The following is a 25,768-nucleotide window of genomic DNA, read 5'->3' as shown; positions in this document are numbered from 1 at the left end:
CCCACATTGTAAATATTTCTTCAGGCCCACAGTGGGTCAGATAAACTTTGCGTATACTTCTTGCAAATCTAAAACATGAAACCATGAAATCAAAAGAAATTTACCTATTCAGTTCCCCCAGAGCATAATGGAAGCAAATAATAATGATGAATATGACTGTGATCAACCATATATTTACAATATACGCTCTGTAAGTCGTCTTGTTCTCTTTTTTCATTTAGACTGTAAAAATCAATTTTGTACTTAAAAATGTAAAACAAAAGGATGATATTTAACCTCAAGGATTCATTTATCTGTGACCAGTTATCATTTTCAGTTTTTTTAAGGTTTCTGCACAATGACACGACAGCTGTCATAAATGCTCCTGCTCCTCAATTCCCTCCATGAAAGCTTTTCTAAAAAGGTTTCCCTTGTCCTTTAAGGCAGAGCTGATCCCTGATCCATTTTGCTCTATCTACTGCACCTTGTACATACCAGTCTCTTATCATACAATGACATATTTATAACTGCCTCCCATTCCAGACTGTGAGTTCCTGGATACTCCCAGTACATAACACAGAGCCTGGAACATGAAGGGTTCTCAAATGCTTGTAGAATGAAATGAATGAATAATTGAATCTGATCCATCCAACTTCTGTAATTTCAGATTTTTTTCCACCTGCAGTATCCTAAATGTTAAGGAAGCCTGCCTCAATTCAATGACACTTGAGACAATTCTCCATCTCCTCCCATTTCTTTCCATTTCCATATAGTAAAGGATTTCTGACTTGACATACTACCCTGCTTAGAGGGTGTCTATAAACACCAATTTTAAGAATAACTAAGAACACAGCTTGCTGCTCAGGTATACACACATGATTTTGTACCAAGTGAGTTTGAATATAGACTAGAAAAGGCCTCTGCTCCTCAAAATCCATATTCTGTAAGAAAATGGCATTCACTGCCCTGTCACTCTATCATTCTTGCTATTGACATTCACATCAGATATCACTTTTATAAAAGGCCCACTTCATCAAGAAAGAAAAAAAGGATGCCCTTGGCAAGGGCAGAGGGAGTCTATGAGTTAAATTTGACCGTCTGGAATAAATTATTTAGTACCACTTAAACTCTGAAAGCATTGAGCCACCTAACCTGTGGTTTATGGCATTGTCTTCTAAGTTTACAATTTCCCCATTGTGAAGTAACAATTTAATTCCACAGTGCAAAATCAATACAATTCAAATTTACTGTTGGAACTGACATTCTCCAGCAAACTAAAAGATTTCTTCTTCCACTAACATGAGATCATTTTATAGCTGTTTACAAAGAGGTACTAATGGACCATTCCAAAATTTAGGAATGAATTCTTAATTTTGCTGAACATAAAGCAAAGCAATTGCCTCCTCCCTCCATGAAATGAGTGGGATCACTGGAGCCACCTGAGCTCTGGCCACTCTGATCTAGCTTTGACCTAACTCTGTCAGGGGCCTAAATTTGAACAGGAGATCATCCTGGAATCTCCTATTCCTGGAAATGTCAGGAGCTGTGGTGGTGGTAACAAGAGTTTGCCGACAGGATTTTAAAATCGATTCTTTCACTAGTTTAGGGTTTTTAACAGACAGGAATGTCAATTATCATTTTCATTCTAAATTATATTCTCAGTACAACTATGAGTAGAAAGGTTTGGTACAGCTGTCAGCGTTTCCATATATTTAAACTGGAATAACCTGGGGACCAGTCGCTTCTGTCGAGTGGCAAAACCTGGTGTTTAAAATACATCGGTGCGTGACAAATCGATAAGCTGCATCTTTTCCCCCAAAGAATAAAAGAGACCAGAAAAGGCAAGAACACACCATCATTCAATCTACAGTGTATACTTCTGGTCCGCTCTGTGTAAGGTCCCTTGCGGCTGCTAGCCTGAGGATGGAGAAAGCCGAGTCGGGTGGGTCTGACCCCCTTCACTTAACAAGCTTCTGAGCTCATTCAGCCCATCCGCACAGAGCTCGTTTTCCCCGCATTTGTCATTGAAAGGCCTGTCTCTCTTTCAACTCCTCAGAGCAGCCAACAGCCAAAAGAAAAAGCCTAGGGCCATGCCAGAAGGAAGCGTTTGATCAGCAGCCCGCCACTTGACAGACACCTGGGGTTCCCTCCCGTCCATCCTTACGTCCACGGAGCACCCCCAAGGACAAGCGGTTAGGTCCAGCTAAGGCTTAGGGCCTGCCAGGCAGCAAGAGAACGTCCGGCCTCCTAGGGACCCGGGAGATGCTCAGGCGCCGCCAGCTCCTCCCTCGCTCGCGGTCCAGGCTCTGCCCGCGCCCCGCAGGGGAGCCTGGCCTCCCGCGCGCTCAGCATCCCTCTTCCTCCTGCTCCTCCGGTCCCTCCTCCGCCGCGCTCGGGCCACCAACCTTGGGCGTGCGGATGTGCTCCATGGCGGGCCCGCGTCTGCAGGGTGCGCGGCGGGCGCGGCCTCACGCACCTGCGCGCATCTGCGGCGCGGCGGGGGCGGGGCGGGGAGGGGGCTTCGCGCCCCGGAGGGGGCGGGCCGCGAGCTTGGCTCCGCCCCCAGGTGCGCCCGCGCCCGCGCCGGGCCTTACGTGCGGGGCCGGGGCTCCCGCGCGGCCCTAGAGAGCGCCGCTTTGAGCCTCCTCCCACCTGCTCGGCCCTGTCGCCGCCCCACGCCGTCTCTGGCGGGGGTCGCCGGAGCCTCGCGCGTAATACTGTAGGGCTCCTGTTCCCCTAGGCACAATGAGGGCCTTGTGTTGGGTGTGGCCTCTTGGAGGAGAGATGGGGAATATGCCCATCGGCTTCCTCTACCAAGGCGTCCTGGGATAGGTGGGGTTTCCGGGTGAGGCAGAAAAAAGTCGGCCACGTATACTCCGGATCCAGTTGGATCTAGTGGGCCCTGTCTGTATATTTCAGCCGGCATAGCATTTGGGATGAGGATGGGAAAAAATAGCGACAGTGTTAACGCCTCGCATCAACCTGTGATTTCACTGTTGGAAGCGAAACTTTTCCCTTGGCAGGATGTTGGGTGCTCCTTTGCCATCTTCATTTAGCTCCAACTCAACTGGGAGATAGAGATAGAAAGCATCCATTATGAGGGACCATCTTCCCATGTATGAATTTAAGAGTAGCTATTGCCTTTGTTAGTATTAAGCCTTTGGGAAAAGCCAAAAAGAAAAAATGCCCTCCTCTACCTTTTTTTCCTTGCGGCCCGAGGTGTACAACGCTCCTCTATAACTAAAATTTTAGACAACTATACACAGTTCTTGGAATAATATCTGTTCAACTTTTTTCTAGTTTTTATCGCATCTTTTCCACTGGAATGTGAATTCTCTGACTGTGGATACACTTTTTTTTAAATCTCCTTTACTCCAATGCCTGGTAGGCACATTGCAGCCTTACCAAAAAAATGTGTATTTCGCCAATATAGTTTCATTTATTTAAAATTCCAGATCCCCTTCACACATTCTCTATCATTTCATCCTCCTACCACCTCGGGAGGCTATTAGAACAAGTACTATAAACCACCATTTGCATACGTCAAGAATGACCCGAGGTATAATTTCTTCTTTACCAAGGGAAGAGAGTCAGCAGCACTCTGGTCACAACTCACGCACTGGCCTCAGACCCCTCATTTATTAAATAAGAAAGTCCCCCACCTAGTTGATCTCAAAAGTAGCTTTCATCTCCAAATTCTATCAATACTAAGAATCTTGTATCTGCGTTGAGGAGGAATATTTTAAATGGGCAAATGATCTTGGAATCATATATTTTCAGAGTTTCTTCTTTCCTTATACTAGTGAGCTAATCAAAAGTCTACTTGGTGAGTGATTTTTGCATGCAAGTATTTGTGATCTGTTGCTTATTAGTATAGGGTTTTGGGGGTTTTTTTTAGCTAATTGATGAAGAGAAGTAAGTCAACATTTCAAGCAGCCTAATGCTAAGACAAAACTCACAGATTAATTAAAAATATATTTTACATTATTCAGTTATAAAATCGGCCTTAGATTGAGTCAAGAGTTATACTCAGATTATTAGGATATGTTAACATGGAACAAGCTAGAAATAAAATAAAAGGGAAAGAAATTTCTGTAAACAAATATTTTGGTTTAATCCGATAGTTCTTTGAGGAATTTTTCTCAACTTGTTCTCCAGTTCCCGTCACTCTTGAGGCTGTTAGATTTCAAACTGTGGTGATTTCTAATAGCCACACTGAATTTTTCTGGTAGTTATACTGCTATATGCCACCCTCTGCCCCCCCCCCAAGTTTCATTTCTGCCCCATCACTACCCAGCAGGGCAGAAGAGATTGAAAAAGCAACAAGAATTAGATAGCAGTAAGGTGAAGGAACCAAGAGTATATTATTAAAGTAGTTATGTTCATTCTAAATCAGGAGGAAAAGAAAACTAGCCATTCATTTACTCAAGAAGTACTGCTATTATTTAACTATTGGTTATATGCAAGGAATCATGTCAGATACTGAGAGACTGACGGGAGACCTAGATGGGGACCCAATTACAATTCTGTAATCGTAATAATGAATGGTAGACTAACTAGGGTGGTGACAGAGCATATGGAAATGTCAAAGGGAGCTTCAAGAAGAATGGTCTACTCTACTTCCTACATTTTCCCTGTTACTTTGAGAAAAATCAATGGAAAGACTTAGGATCATTTACTTAGTTCTTGAAGTTTGATATCTAATGTGTCTGGAATGAACCACAGTCCAGTTAGATGAATATTGCAACTCTGACCCTTCACAGAACTGAAACCTCTCCATCTGGCCCCAGGCCAAGAAGTGAGAAGGAGAGGGAAAAAGCTTATTCTTCCAACTGTACATAATTTGCAAATGGATCTGCACCAGATTTATATATATTAAATCAGCTTCTGTTCAATGGGTTGGGAAAATGACTATTTTCTCTAAAATTGTGAATCTTGGATAAGTGTATTTCAACAAAACTATTTTCACCATCAAGCAAAATATCAGATAATACAGTTAAGACTACTTCTACCAAACTATTTTCCTTTGCCAAGGCACATTGTTGCTGTCCTCATTTTATTAATATCATCAGTGTCTTATGTTCCAGTGATTTTTGGCTTTGTGAAATGGTAGATATTGTGTATCAATATTTAATTATCTTGTGCTTCCTGGACACACAGGGAACTATACTTTTCAACCCTCTCACTGTTGAACACAGCCACGTGAATAGTTCTGGCCAGTGGACTGTGGAAGTGACTTATGTCATTTCTGGGCCAACCTCCTGCAAAGCCCGTTTGACCTTTCACTTTTCCACTGTCTTTTTAAATTTTTTTTAGATTAGAAAATATAGTTTATTTAGAAAGTAAATTAGAGTGAAAGTAAATTAGAGAGAGAGGGAGATAGCTATGAGGGGAAAAAAAGAGACAGGAGATTCACCTCTCCAAGGTAGGAGAGGGGGCCAAAGCTTAGGAAACATGGTAGCCACAGCTCAAAGAGCATGTGACCAGACTATACCTTAGCAGAACAATGGCCTCTTCCCCTATCTTGATGATCTAGAAGTCACATGTTGAGATTAAAGAGGAAGTAATGATAATGAATTCTCAGTATGGGAAGAGACTATGGCTTAAAATTCAGTATTAGACTGAAATGAGACAAGACAGAAGCAAACTGAATCCCTAAGTCATTATTGCAATACTGCTCTGGAGAGCCACAGCACATTTTATTTTGTGAATGAAAAGAACACCTTTTAGTTGTTGCTGCTGCATAAAGCCACTGAATGTTAAAGATTAATTCATTATTCTAGCCTAGCCCGACCTATATTGTATTGACTTTATAGAAATGGGGAATCTGAGAGAGTCAAAATAATATACTATCTCTATCTTTTGTGTTTCTGATTTTTTTTTTTTAAAGGAGTTGAGGCCAGGCACTGTTGCTCATGCCTGGAGTCCCAGCACTTTGGAAGGCTGAGGCAGGCAGATTGCTTGAGTCCAGGAGTTCGCGACCAGTATGGGCAGCATAGTGAGACCTCGTCCCTACAAAGTATTAAAAAAAGTAGCTGGCATGGTGGCATGCACCTGTAGTTCCAGCTACTTGGGAGGCTGAGGTAGAAGTATTGCCTGAACCCAGGAGGTTGAGTGCAATACACTGCAGTGATCATGCTACTGTACTCCAGCCTGGGTGACAGAGTGAGACTTTGACTCCAAAAAAAAAGGAATTGATAATGTCTTTAAAGAGCTCTAAGGAAACTTACTATATGTGAGACTTAAACTACTTATACATTACCGAGCATCTTTTAGACGTCTTTTAAAGAAATTTTTATCATGTAGATATTCCAGTTGCAAATAAACTGCTAAAGGAATTTTTAAATAAAACTTTGATATTAACTAGGAACTATTCCAAAATCCTGTGATCCTCAGTGGCCTGAGGAGATTTGGACACTTACCAAAAATACTTACAAGGCTTTTTCCGGAATGCTTACATTTCTCTTGAGGCAGCTCAAACTTCTGATTTGGCAGTGCAGTCCAAAAGTGTTTCCCCTGGGGGTGGTATTGCTAATGATTACAAACTCAGTAAGATCCTATTCAGCAGTATTAAACCCAAGTGGTTCTAGTTATGTAAGGAGGATGGCACACATCTCTGAACAAGCCCAATCCCCACTAAAAATGCATTAGTTACTCAATATGATAGGTTCAGAGTTGCATTTGGGATTCTGTCTGGTAAAAAATGAGAATAGTATCTTCTCCTTCAGGATTTTTGTGAACTTCTTGATGCAAAATGTACTCTTTGGCCTTGCCCTATGCCAAAGATGTAGAGAAAAAGTACTAAGTGGGTTGTAGAGTGCGCTGCCCTTTTTCTAGGAACAAAAAAAGGAAACTCTAGGGCAGCAGGAAAAGAACACTTTGTGAACAGGCAAGATTTGAAAATAGTCTCCTTTTGAAAGTATGTAACTACTAGAATAAAACATAGAGGCAGTTCTTCATGACATTGGTCTGGGTGAGAATTTTTTTTGTTAAGAACTCAAAAGTACAGGCAGCAATAGCAAAAAATAGGCAAATGTGATTACATCAAAGTTCTGCACCCCCAAAACAATCAACAGAGTGAAGAAACAGCCTACATAATGGAGAAAAATATTTACAAAGTATACATGTGACAAGGGGTTAATATTGGAATATATAAGGAACTCAAACAACTCAACAGAAAAAAAAACCAATCTCATTTTAAAATGGACAAAATACTTGAGAAGAGATTCTTCAAAGAAGACATACAAATAACCAATAAGTATATTAACAGATGCTCAACATCACTAATCATAGGAAAATGCAAATAAAAATCACAGTGAGATATCACCTCATCCAAATTAGAATGGCTATTATCCAAAAGACAAAAAAAATAACAAGTGCCAGCACGGTTTTGGAGACAAGGGGACTCTTAAACACTGTTGATAGGAATGTAAATTAATACGGTTATGATGGAAGCAAAACAGTATAAAATGTTTCTCAAAAAATTAAGCATAGAACTGCCAGATGATCCAGCAATCCCACTACTGGGTATTTATCCAAAGGAAATGAAGTAAGTATGTCAAAGGGCTATCTGCACTCTAGTGTGTATTGCAGCATTATTTACAATAGCCAAATATGAAATCAACCTAAGGGTCCATCAGTGGGTGAACAGATAAAGGAAATGTAGTATATATGCACAGTGGAAGCTATTCAGCCATAAAAAAGAATGAAATTCTGTCCTTTGCAGCAACATGGATGAACCTGGAGGGATATTGTAAGTGAAATAAACCAGGCACAGAAAGACAAACACTGCATGATTTCACTAGTTTACAGAATCTTAAAAACCTGATTACATAAAGTACAAAGTAGAACAATGGTTATTATTTAAGGCTGGGAAAAGTAGGGGAGAGTGGAGTATGGGAAGAGATTGGTCATTGAATACAAAACTACAGTTAGGAGGCATGAGTTCTGGTGTTCTATCCCATAGTAGGGTGCCTATAGCTAACAGTATTGTCTTGTCTGTTTCAAAATAATTAGAGCAGACTATTTGGAATGTTCTCACCACAAAGAGATGATAAGTGTTCAAGGTGATGGATATGCCAAATATCCTGACTTTGCCATTGTACAATGCATACATGTGTCAAACATTACACTACCTTATAAATATGCACAATTATTATATGGTGATTAAAAATAGAATAAAACTTCAAAATAAGTTTTTAAAGTTTAAAAAATAATAATAGAAATAAAATAGTCTCCTATATTTTATTCTCCTTCCAGGAAGGCACTGCTCAAAGCCAAGTTTATTTCCTTAGGCCACTTTTTGTTGCTTTTTCCCTTTTTGCTTCCATTCCTTCAACCATCACTTGGATGCAGATAATACCCACATTAATATTTCTAGTCCCAAATTCTCTTTCCACATTACATATTAAATTTCCATCTACCTGTTAAGTTCCCTTACTTGCATGTTTCATCAATAACCCGCATGTCACCAAACAGGTGTAGTTAAGAACATGGGCTCTGGAGGCATACAGACCCATATTCAAATCACAAGTCTTGGCTGTGTATTGGCTGTGTTATCTGGACCATGTTTTAACCATGTTCAGTTTCAGGCTTCTCACCTATAAAATGGGGATAATGATAATGCTATTGTCTGAATATTTGTATCCCCCTAAAACCACATATGTTGAAATCCTGTCCCCCAAGGCAATGGTATTAGGAGGTGGAACCTTTGGGATTCATGAATCTGTCCTCATGAATAAGATTAGTGCCCTTATAATAGAGGCTTGAGAAAGATCCCTTACCCTGTTGGGAGCCAGCCTTGGAGGTCCACATGATTGACAGGGTCCCGGTGGGCCAAAGGCCCGGGCCGCAGGGCGAGCCGGGGAAGCTGAGGCCCTTCTATCTTCCACCTGAGGCCCTTCTGTCTTCCACCTTTGCTGTTTGATACGGCTGAAGAAATTCTGTGCAGTCGTGGAAGAAGAAAATGGCATGTTTATGCGAAGTACTCACACCTAACCTGAGAATGTCATGGTTCATTTTCCCATTTTCCCACTATGCCGCTTGGCCTTTTCTAACATATGCAAGGGTTAAACTCTGAAGTACATCAAGAATGCTTTCTTTCACTTGGTTATAAGTTACTAGATATTGCTTGAGTAAAAAATGATATAAGTATATTCACTCCTTATTTGATTTAGAATTATGCAGTTTAGTGTTTAAGACATAAGGTTTTTTAGAAGCACAAGTTTATGGTAAGTTCATTATGAGCTCATTATAAGTTCTAACACTTATCTAGGAGTTATGTAGGTGATTTATAACACTGTCTTCTCAGACTTAGGATAAAGATTAATCGTTAAGGTTTTTACTTAATTCTATAGTAAAATTTTAAGTAAACATTTATAGAGTGGGTTTTCACTGAATTCATGATATACTAATTAGATACTTTTATGATAATTCACTAAATACAGAAAGCAACCTTGGGGGCCTGGGAAATGTCATTAAAAGCTTCTTTTAAGTTTCCTTTAGAAATAAACACTGCGGGATAAGAGAAAAGTAACAAAGACACCTGGACAAGAAAGGCGATTACAAGAGCTTTGAAGGCCGTAAAAGCCCAAAAGAGAAGAACTGCTACATGAAGAACCGTGCACCTGCGAACTTTCTTGAAGCACTTCAAGGACTGTAACTTGGGACTCTTTTGAAGAGAGTTGCTGGCAGTGCTATTCTAGACATGATAATTGTTTTATCCATGTATTACTCATAATTGGTAAATGTAATATCATACAAGTTTATATAATCAATATACATATGTATGAGGGTTGACAAAAATTATTAGGCTCTGGTTATGTTTAACAAGGTTTTTACTTTGTGTCATTAATTAAGTTTTAGTGCTATAGCTACTTTGAAGATTGTTTTAAGTTCATAAGTTTAAGTTCACACAATGATAAAATTGGTGCCTCAAAGATAATAATAATTGCTCCACTGCCTATCTTAAGACAAAGATGTTTTCCAGGAGGTTGCCAAGCATAAGGGAAAACAGCCAAATCACCATTATCCTAAACTTAAAAGCTCATTGGCAATTATGCAACCATAATAATTTTAGTTGTGTTAGTTTTATTTCATTATGTTTAGTTCACTTTATATGTTTATTCAGAGTAAAGATTAGTGTATGTATCTTCACAGTAAGTGACTTTCATAGTTATTCTTTAAATGCTAGCCACTGTTGTTTGGTCAAGTTAATGGGCTTCATATTCCTACTATCACTAGGTACAATCTATAGTTTTGTATTAGTGATTTTAAGGCTTTTTTAATTACACAAGTGATGTGGAACCGAAGTCAAAGTAAACCTTGTATGCATTATGTTTAGTTTAAGTGAAACTCCTTTTACACTTATCTCAAGACTCATTAACTGAAAGTAGATAGTGTTTTTGGCTTATTCGTTTCTTCTAAAGACCGCTAGATGGTGGTAACTTTTAAAGCATATGTACATGAAGGAAATTTCTTTGTCTTGCCCCTTTTACAAATGCTATAAAAGCTTTCTGTTAACTAATAAAGGATGTCATCTGCTCAGGAAGCAGGTGTTCGGGTATACTGTTTTCATCTTTCGCCTATCCATCTCTCCTTCAGGAGATCTCACGACCCGGCAAAGGGGCTGGACCCCTTCATTACCCCTTCCACCATGGGAGGTTATAGTGAAAAGATGTTCATTTATGAACCAAGAAGCAGGCTCTCACCAGCTCTGAACTGGCCAGCAACTTGATTTTGGACTTCTCAACCTCCAGAACTGAGATAAATAAATTTCTGTTATTTTAAACTATTCCATTTATGGCATTTTGTTATAGTAGCCTGAATGAACTAAGACAGATCTGTAATGCTTTGTTCCTCAAGTTAAACAGTAGATACATAGATGGAAATTACTATGTTATTTCTTATAGTTTTATATATGCCTAAGTAGTTCAAAATAAAAATAGAATGAATAGCAAAAATGGGGGATAATTATAGCTCCTCTTTAGAGTGGATATGACAGTTCAGTGAGATTGAGCATATAACATATTTTTTTGACAAATATTTATTGAGTGTTCACCTTGTACCAAGCAATGGAGATAAAAGTGTGAACAAAAGCAATCACGTTCCCTGTCCTCAAGTTGCTTCAGTTTAATTAAATTAACTCTTATTATTACTATCTTCCACTTAATGCCAATTCCTACTCTTGACTTCATTATTTCTTTTGTAGACCTCAATCACTGATGCTCAAAGCCTTGGACTTGTTTTTGGCTCATGTATTTTACTGGCACCTATCAGGAGAGATGTAGTTTCCTCCTCCACAACATTCCTTCAATCTATTCTTCCCTTTCTTTTTACTCTCATAACTCTAGTTCAGATCTTCCTTGTTTCTCTCTGTCTGGAATATTAGGCTCTGCTGTTATATTAATCTTTATGAAAAACAACTCTAATCATATAACTCTCCAGCTTAAAACCCTCCAAGTGGTTTACAATTGCCTTCTGAGTTATTTCCTATTCTGTCATTTAAGACCCAGCCACATCCTACTGCTGCTATCTTTTACAAACTCAGTCAAGCTAATCACTGGCAGGTAGTAAGTGCTCAATAAACATTTTTTTAATGTATCAGTTAATCAATCAGTCACTTTTGTATCCTGCATTTGCTTATCTCTATGTCTTTGGTCACAGTGTCCTATATCAAATCCTTTGAAGTTCATTTCAAAATTCAATTCAACATTTCCACCAAATGCAATTCTTCCAAAATAACTCATTTGTTCATTCTATTAAGCAGAGATGATCATAAGCAGTTTATTTTCATCTGTCACTACTACCTATGGAGCCTTAATCAGTATATTATGCCAAAGACACCACACTAGTCCACTACATCGATAACAACATGCTTATTCTATGTGGTGAACAGAAAGTAGCAGGGGTCCAAGTAAGTCACACATGTATTGGAGGGTGGGAGATACATTCCAGGAAAATTCAGCATTCTGCCATCTTGGTGAATTTTCTAGTAGTAGTCTGGGGCATGCTGAAGTAGTCCCTCCAACAGGGAAGGCAAGCTGTTTCACTTTGCATCCATACCACTACATGATGTAACTCAATACCAAGCTAGTCTAAAGGCTGCCAGCATGGGACCCAGGGTTAGAAAAGGCACTCCAGCTGGTTTGGGTTGCAGTGGAGACAGATCTGCCACAGCGACCTTTTGACCTCAGCAGATCTAAATATTCTCAAGATGACTGCAACAGATAAAGTTGCTTATTCAGATAAAGGAGCCTCTAGAAAACCCTGGTTAGAGACACAGCTGGTTGCTGGCATGGCCCACCACCACCAAGACGGTGCCAATTAGCAAAATATTTTTTAAATTTTAATTGTGAAACAATTAAATACACAACATAAAATTTATCATATTAACCATTTTCAGTGACATTAGTACATTCACATTGTATGGTTCAGTGGCATTAAGTACTGCTTAATGTTCTGCTATCATTGTTCTGCTATCATCACCACTATGCATCTCCAGAACTCCTTTCATCTTGCAAAACTGAAACTCTGTACCTATAAAAACAGTAGCTCCTGATTTCTCCTTACCACCAGCCTCTGGCAACTACCTTTCTGTTTTCTGTCTCTGTAAATATGACAGCTCTAGGTACCTCATATAAATACCATGAAAACATGTAGTATTTTACTTTGGTGACTAATTTATTTCACTTAAGATAATATCCTCAAGTTCATCCATGTTGTGGCATGTGTCAGAATTTATCACCTTTTTAAAGCAGAATAACATTCCATTGCATGCATCTACTACATTTTGTTTATCTATTCATCCACGAGCGGGCACTTGGGTTGCTTCTACCTGTTGGCTGCAGTGAATAATGTTGCTATGAACATGGGGGTGCAAAAATCTCTTTGATACGAGCTTTCAATTCTTTTGGACATATACGCCAACACAAAAATTGCTAGATCATATGGTAATTCTATTTTTAATTTTTTTAATGAAACCTCGTATTGTTTTTCATGGTGGCTGCACCATTTTACATTCCCGCCAACAGTGCACAGGTTTCCAATTTCTTCACATTATTGCCAATACATGTTATTTTGTTTTTTTAAATAGTAGCTGTCCTTAATGGGTGTGAGGCAATTTTGCTTATATTAATTAAAATACAGAGGAAACCTATGAATTATATAGTATCTGACCCATCATGCCACAACATTAGCCCAGAAGCACTGAAAGTGGGAAAATGAGACACAAGAGATCCCACTGGAGAGAGCCTAAAGCTCTAAGTGAGTTGCATGAGAAGGTGGTTCAGACTCCCATGTCCTCTTCTAGCGCCAATGGCGCCTCTCCTTCAATCTGTACTTATGGCGTTATAGATCATTTCATGCACTCAGTTCACAAAAAAGGATAAATTACATCCTGGTTTACAGATGGTTCTGCACAGCACACTCACACCAAATAAAATATGGTGGCATCATGAGGGGCCACAAAGAACAGAAGGGAGGGCAATTCTCTCAGTGGTCAGAACTCTGTGTAGTTTTCTGAAAATTTCCCATGCCTTAAAGGAGAGATGGCTGGATGGACATATTGATGCCCTTTAAAGGTGTGTGACCAGCATTTTCTTCAAATACCAGGAACTTGGAAGAATAAAATTGGAGATTATGACTTTCTCAATAATTATGTGGACAGGATGATACATTGTATAGCATCCCTTATTATTAAATATTCTTACTGCCTTTCCACTAACTTTTTAAGCATCTAATCCCTTGCAACAAATTATGTTGCATTCAGTATTGCTATGGACTGAACGTTTGTGTCTCCACGAAACTCATATGTTGAAGCTCCAACCCCTACTATGACTCTATTGAGAGATAAGGCCTGCTAGGAGGTGATAAAGATTAAATAAGGTCATAAGGGTGGGGCCCTAATCCAACAGGTGTGTACTCTTACAAGATGAGAAAGAGCTGATAATGTGAGGACACAGTGAGAAGGGAGTTGTCTGCCTGGAAAAGAGCCCTCTCTAGAAAGTGAAACCTGCTGGACCTTTGTCTTGGACTTCCCAGGTTCCATAACTGTGAGAAATAAATTTCTGTTGTTTAAGTCACTTGGCTATTTTGTTATGGCAGCCCAAGCTGACAAATACAAATACTTAGTGTGACTTTTCTTCCTTGTACTGATTTCAGCCTAATAGAGATATTTACAAAAACATAGTTTATAAATCTAAATACTTCAGGCTTTGTGAATTTGTGTACAAAGGCAGTCACACGACTATTAATACGTAAAATCTCACCAGCCCTAAGCAACCATCTTTATTATAGAGTCCTCTTCTTCCCAATATTTCCAGGGGAAACCAACGTATCCACACAAGTCAATCCTGGTGATTCAATACTGTCTTGCTAGCTGGGTCAGGACCATCCCGCAGTAGGCAGAGTGAAACCTAAAATCTGCTGCTTCTCTTTACCTGCTACCGTGACTTTAGGGAATATGCAGCACATGACATTGAGGAAGCTGAAATGCTGCCTCAGCCCATGATTCAGATATCAAACTTACATTCTGGAGGATTCTCATTCCAATGATCTCCATTTCTTAGAGTATAAGAGTTGTTTTCTTTCCCCATGATGGTGATCCAAGTCAGGTCTATGACAATTTCATTCTATGCCAATTTTAAACCGGGACTTATCTCCTCTTATGGTCAGTTACTGCCTTTGCCAATAGTGTTACTTTCACTGTCGTTACTGTCATCAAATGTGCTGAAAACATGCTCTCCTCAGTGTCTATGAAATTGCAATGCTGGCAAGTATGCGGAGAAAAAGGAATGCTTCTACATTGCTGGTGGGAATGTAAACTAGTGCAACCTCTTTGGAAGACAGTGTGGCAATTTCTGAAAGAACTAGAAATTGGCCTTCCGTATGACCCACCAATTCCCCTATTGGGAATATATCCGGAGGAACTCAAATCATTCTACAAAAAGGATACCTGCATATGCATGTTTGTTGCAGCTCTATTCACAATAGCAAAAACATGGAACCAACCATGCTGCCCATCACAGCCGGACTAGATTTTAAAAATGTGGTACATATACACAATGGAATATTATGCAGCCATAAAGAAGGCAAACATATGGACTTTGCAGCAACTTGGATGGATTTAGAGCCGATCATACTCAGTGATCTATCACAGAAACAAAGAACAGAGTACCATATGTTCTCACACATAAGCGGACCTTGAGCAATTTTCTTAATACTATAAGAAAGGAATTGGCAGTAGTGGGAAACTGCCAGGGGAGAGGGGGTGGGATTGACAGTTGAGGGAAACTCCGAGGTGAGGGAGGGGCACACCTCATCAACAGGGGTACCTGCATAGTGAACATTTGTATACATAACCCTGAATTGTACCCCACATCTTCAAAATATAAACAAATAAGTAAATAAAACATTACAAAGCTGCTGCCGTACCCAGTGCCAGAGCTCTACCCACTGCAGATATTCTTGTGAAATGAAAGTTAAGAATTCTTATTTGGCTCAGTTAGGTTTTGTCCCACAGCAGTGTTAGTGTTTCTGGGTCAGCAAAGTGTCAGAGTTCATAGTCTTTCCATTGATGCACATCACCGTTCCCCACAAGGTGATTGAATGGGATGCATTGTAAGACCAGTGAGCATGTTGTACCCAGAGCTACCACTCTCCCTCTGATATCAAACTCTGATGCTAGAATTTGCTTTTCATGCTTGATCTCATTTTCGGTTGTGACGATTGTCTCCTTGGGTGATGTTGGGTGCATTTGTGGAACAAATGGTATCCAGCCTGCATCACAGACTCCATAATCTTTTGGATGTTTGTAAATATGTGTGAAGGATTAAAGTTTTTAAAAATTCAGGACGTTCTGTAGCTCATGTGAAAATAATTGTATTCCAATGGACCCATGGAGTGTTGGGAAGAGGCAGGATTTTTCCTAACCGTAACAATCTGGAAGCATCTGAGTCCCAGCTTCAGTACAGTCAGGAGTTCCTGTCACATTTTAAATAGTGACACATTAGAAGCAATAAATATCAAAAAATAAATGGAATTATTAAATAAAGTATGGTGTGGCCATATATAAAATACTATATCACCTTTAAAGTTATTTCAAAGAATACTTAATGACTTCAAAAAATGCTCATAAAAAGTTACCAAATTTTAAGCCAAAAGCCTGCATTCAAAATTGTATATACCATATGATCTGAGTTACATATACATATATATATATATATATATATATATTTTTTTTTTTTTTTTTCTTTTTTTTTTGAGTTAGAGTCTCACTCTGTTGCTCAGACTGGAGTGCAGTGGCCGCTCCTGGCTGCCTCGACCTGCTGGGCTCTGGCGATCCTTCCGCCTCAGCCTTCCAAGTAGCTGGCACTACAGGCGCGAGCTACCATGCCCGGCAAATTTTTTTGATTTATTGTAGGGATGAGGTCTCGTCAAGTTGCCCAGGTGGGTCTCGAACCCGTGGGTTCAGGCAATCCACTCAACTCAGCCTCCCAAAGCGCGGGATTACAGGCTGAACCACCGAGCCTGGGCCTGAGTTATATTTCAAAATGTGTATGTATGGCTGGGCACAGTTGCTCACACCTGTAATCTCAACATTTAAGGAGGTTGAGGTGAGAGGACTGCTTGAGCCAAAGAGTTCAAGACCAGCCTAGGCAACATAGCGAGACCTCGTATCTACAAAAATGAAAAAGGTATGGCAGTATGCACCTGTAGTCCCAGCTACTCAGGATGCTGAGACGGAAGGATCACCTAAGCCCAGGAGGTTGAGGCTACAGTGAGCCATGGTCATGCCACTGCACTCCAGCCTGGGTGACAGAGAAAGACTCTGACTCAAAAAAAAAAGTATATGTGTATGTGTAAAGAGAGGGAAAATTGAAGAAAGAAATATACAGATATAACAACTACATCTGGAATGTGGGTTTGTGGGTGATTTTAATTTTAAGTTTTAAAAATATGTTACAAATATTCATATCACACACTTCAATAATTGCAAATAACATGTATTTGTAAAAAAACAAATAAGTCATAATCAATAATCATGTTATAGTGTCATGAGTCAAAGCAAAAAGTTTTGTGGAGAATAAAGTTTTTGAAGCAAATCATAAGTTGGATACTGAATAATTAAGAGAACTTCTAAGTGTATACTTCCTAAAATTTCAACTCAAAAGTAATCTTTCTGAGAGGTTACTATTTTTCAAGGACAAAATCAGGCATATTTTCCATGAGGAAACAATAAAAGCAAATATCACAAATATATAACAATAGCTGGAAAAAGAAAAGAGGAGGGTGTTTCCTCCTGAGTTGTCAGGATCTTGGCAACGCTGTTTTAACAACCAAAAACCAAAACTCCAAAACAAAAAAACTCCAAAGATTTTTCTATGAAGTTTAGTGAGGTTTGAAGGAATGTTCTGCGGTGGTTTAAGATAATGTTTCATAAAACTTACTTAATTTGGCCAGGCTCGGTGGCTCAGCCTGTAATCCCACGCCTTTGGGAGGCTGAGGTGAGTGGATTGCCTGAGCCCACGGGTTCGAGACCCACCTGGGAAGCAAAACCTCATCTCTACAATAAATCAAAAAAAATCAGACGGGCGTGGTAGCACATGCATGTAATTACAGCTACTTGGAAGGCTGAGGCGGAAGGATCGCCGGAGCCCAGCGGGTCAAGGCTGCGGTGGCCAGGAGTGGCCACTGCACTCCAGTCTGGGAGACAGAGTGAGACTCCAACTCAAAAAAAAAAAATTTACTTAATTTATCTTTAACTTTTAGTAACCAATATAAAATCCATCTTTTAGTATTTGGGTAATAGAATGAGAAAATAGAATTACATAATTAATAAAGCCTTACCTTAACCCTACTTGTCTTTTTTTATTTAGCTATAGATGCTAAATATTAGCAAAATGTATCTGAATACGGATCTTTTCATCAGAACAATCTGGTATTTTTAATAAACAAATGTAAGAGTGGTTCTTGGGTTATATTAGGGTTTCATGTGGAGATAATGGCTAATTTCAAATGCTGGCTCTACAGGAGAAAATCTTCCTTTTCTTCTTTGGCAGAGAGAATATTTTTATAAACAAAAGCAGTGAACAAGATGTGTTCAAAATGGTGAAATAACATAAGGGTTTGATCTAGATCTAACTTCCTGAGAACCACCTTTGTATTTGGATTTGGCAGTAACTATTGACTATCTTGTCACAGCAAAGACATCTTTAAAGCGTTTGGGCATGACACAAAATAGGAATACCATTGCTTTCAGGTAAAATAGATCGAGTTTATTTTGAACGTTTTGTTACTGATTATTCTGCCATGTTTCAGGGATAATCATCACTGTGGTTTGAATGTGTTCCTCAAAATTCATGTGTTAGAAACTTAATCCTCAGTGCTATAGTGTTGAGACATGGAGCCCAATGAAAGATGTTTAAGTCATTAGGGCTCCATCACCATGAATGGATTTAATGCCACTATAAAAAGAGCTTGCTAGAATGGATTCTCTCTCCTCTCCTCTCCTCTCCCCTCCCCTCCCCTCCCCTCCCCCCCTCGTCTTCTGCCATAGGAGGACACAATGTTCCTCCCCTACAGAGGACACAGCATTCAAGGCACCATCTTAGAAATGGAATAACTGAGCCCTAACCTGCGGGAATCTTGATCTTGAACTTCCTAGCCTCCAGAACTGTGAGAGAATAAATTTCTCTTCTTTATATGTTACAGTGTGTGGCAGTCTGCCATAGCATCACAAAATGAACTAAGACAATCAACTTGTAACAAAAAGAAGAAAGAAGCAACTTATAAATGAGTTACATTCCAAAAATCACACTGTAAATGGGTTATTAGTGCCCAAAATTCACAAATAATGACTAAGTTTCTGGGTCATCCTGACAATAAGGGTGCTAATTCTGCTACTACTTACACTGTATCCTACCCCCATTTAAAATATTATGTCTATGTTAAAATGCATAGGGACCAGCTTGACTTTGCATTTTAGGAATAGACTTCTTAGAAACAGGATGAGGCACTTCTAAACTCCAGAGTAGTGGTGGCCTGGGCAACTCTCAGATTGTAGGAACGCCAACAGAGGTGGCTTCTCTTAAAGACCAATAGCAACTCTTTTTATGTTAAGTTAAAAGCAACTGGAAATATTAAAGTTCTAAAGAATCTAAAGGTGCCATAGTCTTAGCAGACTGTGAAACAATATTCTAGGAGGATATGATTCCATATACAGTTATATATATTAGCATGTGACTCTAAAAATAGTCACACATATATATAACTGTATATATGACTGTTTTTATAGTCATATGTAGAATGTAATAATATCAACATAATGGTATATCAGTGAAAGATCAATTTTATTAGCTAACTGCTCTTGAATGTTATGATCATATCTGTTAGCATTTGTTCATTCACTTTGGTCTTGGAAACAGCAAACACAAAAGATTTTAAGAAAATTTACGGGAGAAAAATAGAGGTGACTCTATCAACTTTTTCTGAAAATTGAGAAAAACCTTACTCTATTTTAACTGACAGTATTCTGGTACAATTTTTGAGATCATTGTTCTAAACACTAAAAGTTTTGAATTAAAGAACAAAGGAGAAGAGAATTGGAAAAGGAATGAAAACTACAATGCCCCATGACCTTGTATTTAGTGGCCCACTTTTGTATGTCCAGATCCCTGAAAACCAAAGTAGACAATAAACTGGAAAATAGTTTGGGTAATAGAACTTCCATTATTAGCAAATTTTAAAATATTACAAAGTCCAAATAGTGGTATAAATGAATATTATTTGTCTCTTTGCAGGATACATAATACCTATAAATCACAAAAAAGTAGGTTAAATGCATAGAGACAAGAAATGGTTTTCTAAAGTAATTTCTTACCATGATTCTGTTTCATTCAGGTTGCTTGAAGTGACATTGACATGCAGCAAAAGCAATTTGATTTAATGTTAGGAGGAGAAACGGGCTAGGGAAAAAAAATTCCTAGGATTGAGAAAAAAATGAGATGATGCACACTTACTCTATTGAAATATTTATTGACCAGGCTCGTGGCTCACCCTGTAATCCCAGCACTTTGGGAGGCCGAAGTGAGTGGATTGCCTGAGCCTGTGGGTTCGAGACCAGCCTGGGCAGCTTGGCGGGACCTTGTCTCTACGATAAGTAAAAAATTAGCCATGCGTGGTAGCGTTTGCCTGTAGTTCCTGCTACTTGGCAAGTAGGCTGAGGCGGAAGGATCCCAAAGCCCAGCAGGTCAATGCTGGAGTGGCCGTGAGCGTGCTCCACAGCCCTCCAGCCCAGGCAACAGAATGAGACTCCACACACACACACACACACACACACACACACACACACACACACACACACACATGAAATATTTATCAAGTGAAAATTGAACACCTGACTCTTCTGTGCTTTGCAAGACCACTGCCAGCCATACTGCTGTCAGTGTCTCTGCGAGCTTCCCTGTAGCTTCTGGAGTGTCTTCAGTGCTACTTTTTCCAATCCTTAATTTTGAAGATTTTCCTGTTTCCACCATCAGTACACTTCAACTTTCACTCATAGAATTCAGTAATCTATTTCTAATATTGTACACTTATTGTTTATTTTTCTTTTCCCTTACAATGAAATATACACTTGACAGACTTAATAACTTCAAAAAGCACATGATTGAAACTAAAGCTAAACACATTATCATGTTTAATTATTTACATCTGCTATAATGTTATATCACCAGTCTCATTTTTTCTATTACTAATTATTTACAGTAATTGCAAAATGCAATAAAATATTCACTATTCAAATAGCTGTATGAGAACTTCTGGGTACACCAAGAAAGCAACATAGTTCAAAGTAATACATTAATTGGCCAGCAGGTCACCATGGGACAACTCTAAATGTGTGTTCATCAGTTGATAGATAAAAGTTCAAAGTCTGCAAACTGGGGCCATCATTATAGAACATAAAAGTGTAGATTGCCTGAGCCCGCGGGTTCGAGACCCGCCTGGGCAACTTGGTGAGACCTCATCTCTACAATAAATAAAAAAATTAGCCGGGTGTGGTAGCGCGCACCTGTAATTCCAGCTATTTGGAAGGCTGAGGCGGAAGGATCGCTGGAGCCCCAGCAGGTCGAGGCTGTGGTGGCCGGGAGCAGCCACTGCACTCCAGTCTGGGCGACAGAGTGAGACTCCAACTCAAAAAAAAATAAATAAATAAAAAATGAAAAAGTGTAGATTATCTTAAAGTCATGTAGGTTATTTGTAAGTCCAATATTACCTTTCCCTCCCTTGCCTCATTCTTCAAGCAACAAAATATACTTTTATTTTCTGAAAAACAGTTTTTGGGGGGTTTTTTTGGTTGGAGTCTCACTCTGTTGCCCAGGTTGTAGTGCAGTGGCAAGCTCACTGCCACCCCAGCGTCAACTTGCTGGGCTCCGGCGAAACTTCTGCCTCAGCCTTCCAAATAACTGAAACTACCTGAAACTACAGGTGCGTGCTATCACGCCCAGCTAATTTTTTATTGATTGTAGAGACAAGGTCTTGTCAAGTTGTGCGGGCTGGTCTCGAACCCGCGGGTTCAGGCAATCCACTCTCCTTGGCCTCCCAAAGTGCTGGGATTACGGGCTGAGCCACCGATCCCGGCTGAAAAACAGTTTTAATGTAAACTTTTCATTAGAAGGCTATGGAGAGTGAATAATGCTTCAATGTAAATAGATATTTACAAATAGAAAACATAAAAATGCATATTCACACACACATTCACACACTCACAGCGTTTGTTGCATGGAGAGGAAACGTCTTTTGCAAACTTGTTCACACACTCACAGCGTTTGTTGCATGGAGAGGAAACGTCTTTTGCAAACTTGTTCACACACTCACAGCGTTTGTTGCATGGAGAGGAAACGTCTTTTGCAAACTTGTTGCAAAATGCACGTAGTGTTACACTCACCTGCCCAAAATCAAAGGATGGACACAGAATCGTGGAGTGCAGCAGAAGCGAGATTTAATGAGGGTTTTGCAAGATCAGGTTTCTGATGGTTGGGCACACCAAAGCAGGAAGGATCAGCACTTTTATCCCTAAAACGCACATTCCTCTCCTGGTTTCTTATTGGAGGAATGCTGTAGAAGTGACAGGCTCTCCTGTACCACGCCTCCATGACATATTTTAGTTGGCTTACAGAATCATTTCATTTGCACGCCCTATTTGCCGACTGGCTTACAGAATTGCCATTCTGATTGGAGTCCACCAAAAGTTTAAACATAAAGCACGACAAAGCAACCCCTCCCCCCAAAAGAAGCACAAAGAAGCAGGAAGTGAATCACAAAAGAGAAGCACGAAGCATTTAGACGCCATCTTGAGAACCCAGCATAAGCGAGGCTCCAATTTGAAAACAAATCACCATTCTTATTTCGCGCAGCACACACATTCACACACTCACAGTGTTTTCTGCACTGAGGGGAAATGCCTTTTGCAAACCTAACTGTTGCAAAGTGCACGTGGTGTTGCTGAGATTACCGATATTGAAAGTTTTTAACCTCTATGCCTCAGTTTCCTCAAATGTAAAATGGGAAATAATAACTGAGTTGTGAGAATCGAGGGACAGCGAATTCTGAGCAATGACTGCAGAGTCCATCACATGTGATGAAGGGCCACCGCCAAGCCACAAGTAAAGCCACCTCCCCTCCCTTTCCTGGAAACGGCGACCCGGCAAACTAAAATGGCGATTGAAACGATGCCTTCCTTTGTTCTCCCTCCACACCCTTTCCCGCGCCCGCGAAAGATCCACCAAAATACATGAAGCTCTGCCAGCCGACCTATAGACGACAGACAGGTCGACCGAAGCCCCTATAAAAGCCGCTGCGCCCTTGCCCCGGGGCTACAGCCTGACCCTCAGGTCCTGTAGCCACCGCGTTCCACCCATTAAATCTCTTGGCCTTAACGAGTGTTGAGTCTCCCTGTGCACCACCGTCTTTCATGTGAGCCCTCACAAACCCTTCATTCTAGGCTCAGTTCCTTCTCCATTTCATTTCTTTTCTAGGGCAAAATAGGCTGAAATGAAAACACAGCATTTCTCATAATGGGCCCTAAGCGGTATTTTGGGTGGTACAATTAATTCATAGTGCAAGACTGACCCACAGATTGCAAGGTGTTGATCATCTTTGATCTCTGGGCACTAAATGCCAGTGGAAATCTCTGGGTCATTGTGACAACCAAAAACAGCACCCCCTTCACAACATTTTCAAATGTTGCTTGGTTCAAATGTGCCCACTCAAGTGAAAACCATCGCAGGTATTTAACATTCACTTTCATTGATGTCAGCTAAAGTTTAAGGGAAAAAAGTGGAAACTGTAGTGGATGAAATAGGCAACGATATTAACTATTTATTGAGTCCTTACTATAATGCCAGAACTCATAACAGATCCATAAGGAGAGAAAGAAACTAAGATTAAAAAAAATTAAATAACTAATCCAAGTAACAAAGGGGTTAAGGTGATACAGGAATTTGAATTCATGGTTATCTTACCCCAAATCTTGTGCTCTTGTTACTCACACTAAATAACTTACTGTTATAAATTAATTAAACAAAAATAGCTCCATCAGTTTGACCGCAGGCCAGATTTTGTGCAAAGGTAAAGTTAACACATCTATACAACTATACAAAATACCTGAACAGAGCTGGTTTTGCTCACCCTGTATCCTGGACTGTTGACTTTAATAATTAGGTAGATAATTGAGGTAGAGTTCAAAAGTTTGTAGTTAGGTACAGATAACAATATCTGTAAGAATTCTTACAAAATCTGCCAGATTGTATCCAGACTGATTGCCTCAGTAATGAGAATATAACCTAAAAGTCCCTAAGTCTTTCTAACCTGTGATATAGCTTCCACTTGCTCATTCAGAAATTCCTGTCTCCAGAAAAGTTCCTCTCAAGCATGTCTAGGCATTCCCAGAGGTTTCCTCAGATGTATCCAGGAACACCTTTTCTCTTCACACTCCACTCCAGTCTCTGTCATGTGCCAACTGAGGATACCTCATCCTTGCCATTGCCACTGGGGCCTTCAATGAGATGGTTAACATCCATACCAACAGAATTGTTTTCTGGCACTTCCAAGACTGACCATTTTGAAGGGCCAGAGCCTTGTTGGGTTTCCAAAAGTGGGGAGGATGCCTCTCCTCCCAACTTGGATCACATTTTAATCTCTCAGCCTCAAAGCAACTCTGCTTGAGCCCAGAGTTCACAGAATTTCTCAAGCCATCTCCCTTAGTTTGAGTCACTCCCATGTTTCCATTGGTGCTGAAGCCTGTCTGAGTAACCAGACAATAAGCAAACAGTGTCGTGTAACCACTGTCCTCATCTTCCCTACTCAGATGTTTCTACTCTAACGAAAAAAAAAAGCCTTACTACTGTGGTTAATTTTATGCAACAGTTTGGCTAGGCTATGGTGCTCAGTTGTTGGGTCAATGACCAGCGAGATGTTGCTGTGAAGGTATTTTTTACATGTGTTTAACATTTAAATCAGTAGACATTGAGTAAAGCAGACTACTCTCCATAATGTGGGTAGGCCTCATCAAATTAGTTGAAGGACTTAAGAGAAAAGATTGAGAATCCAGAAGAGGAAGGAATTCTACCTCAAGACCCTAGGATTCAAGAATGCAACATCAACTCTTAGCAGAATTCCAGCAGGCCTGCCTTCCAGATTTTGTATTTGCCAGCCCCTACAATCATGTGAGCCAATTACTTAAATATTCTCAGTCTCTCTCACTATCACTTTCTCTCCTGCTATCACTCTCTCTCCTTGCTCTCTGCTCTCTCTCTCTCTCCCTATCGGTTCTGTTTATCTGGAGAACCCAGTTACTTTAGTTTGTTTTGCACTGCTGTGAAGGAATCCCTAAGGCTGGGTAATTTATGAAGAAAAGAAATGTATTTGGTTCATGGTTCTGCAGGCTGCACAAGAAGCAGAGCACCAGCACCTGCTTCTGGTGAGGGCTTCAGGAAGCCTCCAATCATGGCAGAAGAAGAAGGGCAGCGGCATCACATGGTCAGAGAGGGAACAAGATTCTTAACAAGGGGAGCAGAGAGGCACCAGATTCTTAACAATCAGGTCTCCCTTGAACTAACGGAGAACTCGCACATTACCGCGGGGAGGGCACCAAGCTATTCATGAGGGATCTGCCCCCATGACCCAAACACCTCCCACTAGGCCCCACCTCCAACACTGAGGATCACATTTCAACATAAGCTTTGGAGGGGTCAAATATCCGAACTATACCACTTGTCTAATACACGAATCCTATCCTCTTTCAGGCTACCCTAAAGTACTCAATCATAGCAACTCATTGAAACAGATGCCCAGAGATATCACCTGCTTTTGAGGTCAGCAAACCAGACATTGATGGATTACCATTTTGAGGTCCTTTGGAGCTCAACATTTTATGTTGTAGAATGTGAGTTATAGGCAGTATTAGGTAGGATAGGCTATCAGTCTCCGATTCTCTTGCCTGGGATCCCAAGGCTGTATTGCTGAAGGAACACATTCAGTGCTGGTCTTGTTTCATATTGTTCTTTTCCCAGCCAGTTCACACTGGGAAGTTTGATTCTTGAAGAACATTCCTACTTTGACTACCACTACTATAATTACCTAACAGTTTTTGACCATTTTCTATTCATCCCAGATGTCAGCTGGGATATTTTTACTCTGAGATAAAATTAACTTGAATCCATAGTCCCTGACACATGAAAGTCCAATTGCAGATTTGTAGATGGGTGTGGGGAGTTTATATTCTCAAAGTCGA

The 25,768-nt window shown here is 40.0% G+C and overlaps 1 protein-coding gene across 1 annotated transcript in view; it reads right to left on the bottom strand.

Moving 5' to 3' along the window:
• Positions 1-2,475, bottom strand: part of LOC103263202 (myotubularin-related protein 7-like) — a 68,793-nt gene extending 66,318 nt beyond the window's left edge. The window contains exon 1 of the mRNA XM_008060890.1: positions 2,385-2,475. Within this exon, the coding sequence (XP_008059081.1) occupies positions 2,385-2,408 (24 nt within the window). The 5' untranslated portion in view covers positions 2,409-2,475. The remainder of the gene's footprint in view (positions 1-2,384) is intronic.
• Positions 2,476-25,768: the final 23,293 nt, after the last annotated feature.

This window comes from Carlito syrichta, unplaced genomic scaffold (assembly GCF_000164805.1).
Source record: "Carlito syrichta isolate Samal-C Ts95f unplaced genomic scaffold, Tarsius_syrichta-2.0.1 Scaffold304757, whole genome shotgun sequence".
Classification (NCBI taxonomy): Eukaryota; Metazoa; Chordata; class Mammalia; order Primates; family Tarsiidae; genus Carlito; species Carlito syrichta.
Note: the sequence above shows the minus strand (reverse complement) of the source record. Positions and strands in the feature narration are given on the sequence as shown.